This window comes from Bidens hawaiensis, unplaced genomic scaffold (assembly GCF_021521415.1).
Source record: "Bidens hawaiensis isolate Kalapana, Puna unplaced genomic scaffold, B.hawaiensis_p1.1 tig00072367_1, whole genome shotgun sequence".
Classification (NCBI taxonomy): Eukaryota; Viridiplantae; Streptophyta; class Magnoliopsida; order Asterales; family Asteraceae; genus Bidens; species Bidens hawaiensis.
The window spans coordinates 48,170-58,075 of NW_027502661.1; the positions used below are offsets into that span (position 1 = coordinate 48,170).

The 9,906-nt window shown below is 37.0% G+C and overlaps 1 protein-coding gene across 1 annotated transcript; it reads right to left on the minus strand.

Moving 5' to 3' along the window:
- Positions 1–3,655: 3,655 nt before the first annotated feature.
- LOC143605991 (uncharacterized) lies at positions 3,656–5,610 on the minus strand. Its single transcript, XM_077081912.1, has 4 exons — positions 5,095–5,610; positions 4,173–4,295; positions 3,934–4,080; positions 3,656–3,851 (listed from the first exon to the last, which is right to left on the minus strand). Exons 1-4 carry the CDS (start codon positions 5,605–5,607, stop codon positions 3,699–3,701), a joined length of 936 nt encoding a protein of 311 aa, XP_076938027.1. The 5' UTR covers positions 5,608–5,610; the 3' UTR covers positions 3,656–3,698.
- Between the last annotated feature and the right edge of the window lie 4,296 nt (positions 5,611–9,906).

Genomic DNA, 9,906 nt, shown 5'->3' on the forward strand with positions numbered 1-9,906 from the left:
GTTTTTTTTAATAAATACTAAATTAAATAAAAAGAAAACAATATTTTACATTAACTAAAAAATAAAACAAAATTACATTAAACAAAGACAACTAAATTAAAAAAAATGACAAAAAAAACCTACGGCCCTTCCCAACCCCACTTGTCACATATCTCGCGTTTTCGTTGAAGTATGAGCGATTTAACGAGTTCATCAAGATGGTCGTGCGGTTGTAGGAGGATTTGTAGATCGGCGTTTTTTTGTTTTTCATTCAAATGAGTGATATACGCCTCCTCACGCTTCATTTTTAACATATGAGCCTCTTTCCTAAACTCCTTCTTCTCGGCCATTTCCCCCATCCTAGCCGACTTGTATTCGGCGAAGTTTTCGGTCACCGCTTCCTTTCCAAGTCTTGACGGTTCCCCGCTTTTCTTGCAATTCAGCCGTGTGGGTTTGGGTATGTCTTCGTCAAGTTCATGTTCGGCATGTTGCATGACAGGCCGCCGGTTGACGTCGTGTAGTCCCCGGACTCAGAAGTTTTTATCTTTTTGAACAAGATCCTTTCTTCCTTGGAGCCGTTGGTCCGTTCAAATCGACCAACGGAATCGGTACCCACTTCGCGTGACGTCTCGCAACCTGCCACGCATCCAAGTGGGGAAAATCCTTACATTTGTAAACTGAGACATATTCGCGCAAAGCGTTCGTTATCATAATCGCCTCGCTCGCTCCGCTTTGTGGAGTTCGGGTCTACAAAACATTTAGAAAAAATATATTTAAAACAAATTGTAAAAATAAAGTACAAGATTATAAAATAAATAAACTAAAATAGTTACCTCTTGGACGTAACAAGCGTTAAATTTTGACATTTTTCGATTCAAATCTCCCCACTTGCCAATCATTTGATCCTTGTTTCGTTCGGTTGCGCCGGGAAGTTGCGAGAAATGTTCTTTAATACGTTTCCATAACGCGTCTTTTTTTGTTAGTTTGAACGTTTTTTTTTATTCGGAGCAATGTAAATAAGCCTTGGTCAAGGCGACCTCCTCATCGGGCAACCAACGCCGAGCACCTCTTTGATGCGGCTCCTCATCCTCGGATTCATCTTCATCCAAAGTTTGCACATCGTGACGAAAAGCACTTGCAAATTGATGTATAACATCGTTATTGTCTAGGGGATCGACGGACATTTGAGACGATTGAGAGCCAAACAATTGAGACGGTTGAGAGCCAAACATTTGAGACGGTTGAGATCCAAAAGTTTGAAAAGCATTATTTGGGCAATTTTGGGTAGAAAAAGGGGGATTAAAAGGTCGGTTTTCATACGATTGGTTTTGGGACGGTTGATAATAACGTTGTTGTTGGGAAGGTTGTTGTTGGTTTTGGGACGGTTGAAAAGGTTAGGGATAATAAGGTTGTTGTTCGGGAGGTTGGTTTGTGTCGGGTTCGTCTTGTAAGCGAAATCTCGTCGGTTCGCCTAGATTTTGTCGAACCTTTGGTCGGGTTTGGGTTTTCTTTGAACCGACCCACATTTCTTAGAACCCTCCATTTGATATGTTAAAAATGGTGTGTGTAATAGAAGATTTTGAGTTGGATTTGAGTATGTTTTGAAGATATATTTATAATGTTTGGTTTTAATGTTTTTTTTTATTTATTCAATTCCAACGGCTAAAAGACCCCCCCCCCACCCCAACGGCTCTTTCTTTCTTGGAAAACACCCCCACCAAGCGTGATGGCCATCACGCAAATTTGATTTTTGCGCGTGACCATAGGACCGGCGGCGGTGTTGCCAACCCCATAACGCGTGACGGGGAGGCCACCACGCACCGCCCCGTCCGCTCTTACCATCATCTAGTTACCAACTTACCATAAAATAGAATCAGTAAAATATCTAATTTGATCACACAAAAAAAAACTAGTAAACGTAAAAAATAGAATGACAACTGCACACGTCTAGGATATACCGACCCCAAAGATGCATTTATATTGGACGTTCTTTGGTTTTTTAGGTAAATTGTTTTTCTTGTAACTTCACATAATTTGTGAGCACTTTTTGTGTTTTTTATAGCTCGTGTAACCAGACACATACTTATTTATACTAGTAGGGGGAGGGTTACAGTAGGCCAAAAAGAAAAAAACAATTACGAACCTGAGGTTAGTATCGGGTTGGGACCGATTTTTTTTTGTATTGGTTAGTAACCGAAACCGGTTTTGGTTAAAAGTTGGTTCGGGTTCGGAAACCAGATTTTCTGTAGCTGTATAAGCATGTAACTTTCAAATTACTTATTGCCAAACTAAAGTCATTTACTACTTACTGGTATAGAATCTAGAATATCTAAACCTTTTGTTTAGGATATGGGACTAGTCTGACCATTGCACATATATATATATCTATGTCGAGTGTTTGGTAGTCTCTCTTTGTTTGATATTCTGATTATTTTTTCGTAAACAAACCAAACCCGAGCCCGATAATACTTGGGCTTGGCTCTTGTTAGGCATGTTTAGAGATGTTCAACGAAACCGGTTCCTGGAACCGAACCGGTGGACCCGAACCGGTTCCTACCCGTTTTTTGTAGGAACCGGACCCTATCTGATTCAACCCGATGATCCGTGACCGGTTCTTGCATTTCTGAGTGGGGGCGGGTAGGAACCGGAACCGGTTTTGGAACCGAACCATCCGGAACCGGTTCCTTTACCGTTTCTTTGGCCGTTTTTTGACCGTTGGGGTCAAAAATAGCCGTTTTTTGACCGGTTACGGTACAGGAACCGGGTTAGGAACCGGTAAGAACCGGTTAGATAGGTTAGGGGTCCGAGGGTGGGAGAACCGGTTCGGTTCCCTAACCGGTTCAAGCCTGGAACCGGTTTAAAAGGGGGTTTTGAATATAGGAACCGGTTAGGAACCGGTTCCGGTTCCTAGTCCCAAACCGTTTTGAACATCTCTAGGCATGTTGTTTCAAAATAAAGCTCATGTTATCTGAAATTCCGAATAAAGGTGTTTAAAATAATCTGAATCCGCGCCCAAATCCGAATTATTTATATATGAAAATACAGACATCTGAATTTTCTGATTCGGATATTAAAGTTCAATATCTGAAAGTTTCGGTTATCTAAGCACCCCTAATAACAGATACTTGAGGATTCATGGGTTGCTAGATTAAGTCATGAACAAAATGTATGAGAGAGAGAAAAATGTTAAAATGAAAAAGGCATGTAAAATTAATCAAATTGTTAATAGGATATGTTAGTGGTTACAGTCAAAATTATAAGTCAACGCGGCCAACAAAGTTTCAGGGATCTTTTTGTCATTTCTTAAAGATGTCATAAGCACGCGTTTAAGTTTTTAACACTTAAACTTTGGCTAAGTGATGGGATGATGAAACTTGAGGAACTGCTTGTGCCAAAATCCAAAGTCAGTTTGTTACTTTTATTTCTTTTAGCTATTTTGACCAATTTGGTTTTATAAACTTTTTAGCTTTTACTTTTAAAGTTTGAAAAAGGTTACACATGCTAGCATTTTTTTTTTTTTTTACAAAATCCTTTAAACAGTAGAAATAATCTAGTTACCAACTCTTTAACCATGTAACATAACAAAATTTAAAAAACAAGATTATAAAGTAACTTCAAACGTATTAGATTAACCAACACAAATTTACCTTAATATGTCTTAAGTTTAGGATCTATCACTAGTAATTTCCACAAAAATATGAAATATATCAGTAGTCTTGCTACTTTAAGCTTGGAATGTCACCGACTTTCTTCTTCATACGCGCTATGAGTTTGAACTTTTCTTCAGCCTCGACTTGTTGGCGCATATCAGATCCAGTGCTTGCTCGATCGGGATGAAACCTTAGCAATGCTCGTTTATAAGCTGCATGAACCTGCAACAAAAACAATATTATTACTATCTAGATCTTTAAATTAGCCTTTTAAATATGTTCTACATAATCAGACACAACAAACCTCGTCTGATGTGGCATACAGGCTGTTGACGAGGATTCCTAAACCACGCAACAACGAAGCCATATCGTGGCATGTCATTTCCAGCTTCTTAAGGTCTTGTTGGACTTCAAAACGATACATTTCTTTCATGTTCATGTTTTCCTCGTCCTGTTAAACATCAAAAACAAAATTTTATGTAAAATGAACAATCTTGAAAAATGGTAAAGAAAAAATAAAAGCGTGACAAGAATTATGCGAACCTGCTTTTGAGATTCCCTGATTTCTTCTACGCGTTGTTGCTGTCGTTTTTGAATGTCTAATAAACGTAAGTCTTCAGCTTTTTTTCTTTTCAGTAAACGTCGCTGCTCCTTAGCTTCTTCAGCCTGCAAAAGTAAATAAAAAGATAAAAAGTTTACGCCTTTAACTCAATTTCAAGTAACCGGTCATAACAGGTTAGCTAACGGGCCAAAATGGGTTCGAGTTAACACAAATTTTCAGTTTTTGTTGTCTTTTTAAAAAAAAAACTTCTTGAAAGTTGAAAACAATTCATGTAATAAATATGATTACAAGTAATACTATAATCTAGGGGTGGCAAATGTGACCCATTGGGTTGAATGGGTTGTATTAAAGTGTATACAATGGGTCAAACTAATGAAAATGATTGAAATGGGTTGACATTTTTGAAGGTTTTTTTTTATGGAACGAGAAAACGAAGGAAACCTTTTAGTATTTTTTTTATTTTTTTTAGTTTTTGATTTATATTTCGAGTTATGACTTTTTAACTTTTTTTTTTGTTAATGAGGGATTTTTGAAATGGGTCAAAATGGATTGAGATTTCAAAAACCTCTCATTAAATAATTCAAAAAAATAATTAAAGAATTATAACTCGAAATATAAATCAAAAAGTAAAAATACTAAAAAGTTTCCTCCGTTTTTCTCGTTATATGAAAAAATATAAACTCGAGATATGTCAACCCGTTTTGACCCGTTTTAATCATTTTCATTTTTTAGTTTGACCCATTCTGACCCATTATATATATTTTAATACAACCCATTCAACCCATGGGTCACATATGCCACCCCTACTATAATCTACAGATGATTGCACAAATGGTTCAAGTTTAGGGTCTAAAACAAACTTCCGTTTAAAAGTCTGTTAACAATTGTCTAGCTGAAATGTACCTGAAGTTTTAAGGCTAACTGTCTAGCTTCCAATTCTTCTTTTTGTGCTTGCTTGTACTCAACGGTTTCCTTAATCTTCTCTCGTTCAACAACTATCGTGCTTTCAACATGAGGCCCATCAGTGGCATCAGTGTGTTGTTGACCTTCATTCTCATCGACAACACTTTTATTATTATTGTTATAATTATTATTATCATCGTCATCATCGTCTAACTGAATGTTGAAATCAAGACTGGTGGGACCTCTTCCGGGGTACATTCTTTTGTTTTTTGATAAGCTCATCGGAGTCACAGAACTGTGATTCACAGGGCTGTCAACATCATCATCATCGATGAATATGTATGCTTTCATAGGAAAACTCATGTCACTTTTTAGACGTTTTGAGCCTTGTGGTTTCTTTGCTCGGCTTTTAGGTTTGTTCGTGTTTATGTTACTGGAACTGTAATTGTCCACATCTATTATGACCGCATTTTCCGCTTCCATGTTACTCTTGCACCCTTTTGTGGTTGTCATCTCAGAAAAATGTGCACGAAAAACGTGACTCACTCTTTTAGTTTATCACTGCAAAAGTCACATTTTTAATATGTGAGAATAGTAAATACAACCTACTAATTACAGTAATAAGTCAATAAGACCTATCAAGTTAAACACAAAGGTTAACACGTATATAACACAAATACAGTCTCTATCAAGTTAATTCAGAGGTCCAAGTTGTGATATGCATCATAAAGCTAGTAAACAGATTCAAAAGCTGGTTCATAAGACACATTCCTAAAAACTAGAGGTGTAACCGTGTAAGCGAGCCAAGTTGCTCACAAACTAATCGAGATTAGCTCGCAAAAAGCTCGAATCGAGTTGAGCTAAAATGAGCTCAAGCCTAAAAATAAACTTGTTTAACAAACACGTCCAAACGAGACTATTTAATATATATTTATATAAAAAATATTGTTACATATAAAATTATAATAAAGTTTACTAAATAATATATCAATCAATCATCCAAAGTAAAAACCCCAGCGTGTGGCGAGGGTGAGATGTAAATTATAAATAAAAATTAGTTAATTAATAACAAGTCGAGCCCGAGCTGAGCTCGAAGTTGAAACACTCCTCACAAGCTGAGCTATAGCTTTAAAAGTAGAGTTCGACTGTTCGAGTTCTCTATTAGTTAAGCATGTCAAGCTCGGGCTCGGCTCGTTTACACCCCTACTAAAAACTAAAGTGGATTCATTAACTATTTGACTAATATACTAACAAAACCACTTAAATTCCACTTAACAAAACAAATTACTCAGCTAAATCACATTAATAAAATACACGTTAAAATTAACTACAATTCTACAAATCCCCTTATAAAATTACTGTCAATTCTTCAATCAACAATATCATACACCATTCAAACAAACAAATCATCAAAATCAAATCAAAACCCACAAATCTATATGAACCCATTATCTAACAAATACAATAACAGCTGCTAATTAACGAATACTGCTTACAATTTAAATCGTACGAAAACCCAGATTTAGAAACACAATTTTCTACTGAAACTTGCATCGTACAATGAGAAATTGAACGGTAATTATAACATAAGTAATAATGATAATAATAATAATAATAATAATAATAATAATAATAAGTAGTAGAAATATAATTAAAAATTACTTGCATACAAAATGGATTTTGTGTCTGCGTCATCGAAAGATTTTCGTACACGGTTTTTATGTGTTTTTGAAATGTTAATATCATTTTGGAGGGAGCGGGAAATGTTTTGATTTTATAATTTGAAAATTTTGGATTGCATTTGCGAAATAGATTTAAAAAATACATGTATAATAATAAAAAACATTTTTAGGGTTGCAAACGAGCCGAGTTGCTCGATATCGGCTTGTCAAAAAGCTCGATCGATCCGAGCTAAATCGAGCTTAAGCTCGAGCCTAAAAGTATGCTCGTTTACTAAACAAGCCCGAGCTTCACTTATCGAACTCGAGCGTGCTCGCGAGCCTAAAAAAGTCTGTCATTTATATATTTTTTTAATATATATATATAAGAACTATTAGTTAATATATATAATATTATGAAATATAAATAAAAATAACTAAATAATATATATTATTTTATACATAAAATAATATAATAAAAAAAATATATAAAAAAAGTAATAATTATATAAAAAAGAACTGATAAATAGTAAACGAGCCAAGCCCAAGCCGAACTCGAGCTTTAAAAATAGAGCTCGAAACGAGGCGAGCTTGAGCTTTGTATAAGTTAAACGTGCCGTTTGCACCCCCAAAACTTTTGGGGTTAAATTATGGTGGGATGGATCTTGTTAAATCTTCATTTTTATACGGTCGTATTATCTTTAATTCTTATTATTTTATTCCGTTTATATAATCATGATGGGTATAGTGTTAATTTTACGTAAACTTGACAACTCTTTTAGTTTTAGTTTTAGGTTGTGTTTGTTTTTGCTTCAAACATCTGTAAGAGGCTTATGTTTGCGAGCGTGCAGACATAAGCTTCTGAAGACTGTTTGTTTAAATAAAATAAAAAGATCTGAAAATTGCTTATATGACCTTAAAAACAAACTAATATCCATCATATTCACATTTATTAACATCCTACCCACATCCAATGTCCACCATCACCACCACCCACTGTCGGCTACCATCCACCACCACCACCACTACCACCCACCATCCGCCATCACCACAACCGTCGGCCACCACCACCTCTCACCGTGTAACATCCCGAAATTTCTAAAGTAATATTTATTATATTATTTTGTCGAGTGAAATAAACGAGTTAGTGGAACGATAATAATAATAGCAAAATATGAAGACTTAGTAGGATTAATTAGATGGGATTAGATATGGACCAAAAGGAAATATGGGCCTTCGGTCCATGGGCTTAAGGGAGTATAAATACCCCCTTAAACCCCAATCATTTCCATTCCATCCATTTATCCATCCTAATCTCTACACACTCCAAAACACACACAACCCGAACCAAGATCCAAAGGCGAGGACCCGAGCTCGTTGGTGCTAGATCGTCGTGACGAACCAAAGCAACAAGACCAACTCGTGTTCTTAGTTCGACTCATTTACGGTACGTTTATATCGAGAACTTGTTCGTTTAGGTTTGGATAAGTATAGAAATGACAGATCTGTGTTTGTATGGTAAAAACGAATCCAACAAAGCTAAACTTACTGAAAATGGTTACGATTTGATGGGTTAATCGATTGATAAAAGAACCCGTAACCTATATGCCTAAATCGCACCCTTTAAACATCGATGTTAGGTCGATTTGATGGTTGGGGTTTGTAGGCGCTGGTCAGACGATTCCGTGGATACCTAAATCGAGTTATTTGGTTAAGAAACGAAGACGATTAAGGACGAACAGTAGCTGCAGCCGACAACTTCGCCTGCAAGCTAAGTTCGCCTGATGAACTTCGCCTGCAAAGCTAAGTTCGCCTGATGACAACTTCGCCTAAAGCTAAGTTCGCCTGATGACAACTTCGCCTAAAACTAAGTTCGCCTAAGGTTTAACTTCGCCTAAAGCTAAGTTCGCCTAAGGTTTAACTTCGCCTAAAGCTAAGTTCGCTTAGAAAATAAATTAAAAACCTAATGAAAAACGTGTTAAGACAGTTAATGGAAATAAAATTTTTCCAAGCTGACCTGGCAGCTCGACCCCAGTCAAGGGCTCTGCCCTTGGACCCTGCTAGGAGCTGCCGCCCCTAGACCCCGCTGCCAGGGGCGCTGCCCCCGGATCCCCGTTCGTTGTGGGTCATATAAAGATAGAAATACAACATGAGTAGTAGTAGTTAATTGATACGTGTAATTATTATACAGTCAGCCGTGCACAACTGAAGAAAGGGATTACGATTAACGGTGAACGTAACAGTGTTCAGGTGAGTTTCTAGCCCCATTTCCTTGTTATGTTTTCGGGGCTGTGTGCATACTCGTTGTGAAGTGTGAATACACTTACCTTAAGTGGTAAGTGTATGCTATAGATGTTATACGAGGTATATATTTTATAATGCTTGTCGGTACGTGAACGATCTTCGGATATTGCACGTATCGCCAAGGATAGTAAATTCCAAGTGGTTGATAGTGTGTATGAATGTTATGATGTGACTTGTTTATTACGTAAATACTGAACTGATATGAAGTGTGATATAGGCAGGTAGAGGTAGAGTGTGTTAGAAGTGGCAAGAGTCTAGTAAGGGTGTTAGTGGCATAACGTGAGCGCGTGATAGGGAAAGCCTGTACGTGCCATCGTTATTATGTGTGTATGATTGTTGATGTGACTTGCTTATTATGTAAATGATATGAAGCGTGTTGTAGACAAGTAGAGGTAGAGCGTGTTAGAAGTGGCAAGAGTCTAGTAAGAGTGTTAGTGGCATAACGATAGTACGTGGTAGGGTAAGCCTATACGTGCCTTCGTTATTAAAGTGGCAAAGTGGCATAACGTTTTACGTTATTAAAGTGGCAAAGTGGCATAACGTTATACGTTATTAAAGTGGCAAAGTGGCATAACGTTTTACGTTATTAAAGTGGCAAAGTGGCATAACGTTATACGTTATTAAAGTGGCAAAGTGGCAAGGTGGTAGGTGTAAATAAGAGGCTAAGTGATAAGGTAAGCAGGTTAGATAGTGGACTACGTGTCTGCGGATACGTATATGATGCATGTAGTGGTCGTATGATAAGTTGCTTGATTAACTAGAACTCACTCAGCGTAGCTGACTTTTAGTATGCACGCAGGTGATCAGACCAAAGAACTAGCATGAGGATGGCACATGGCATGGATTGAAC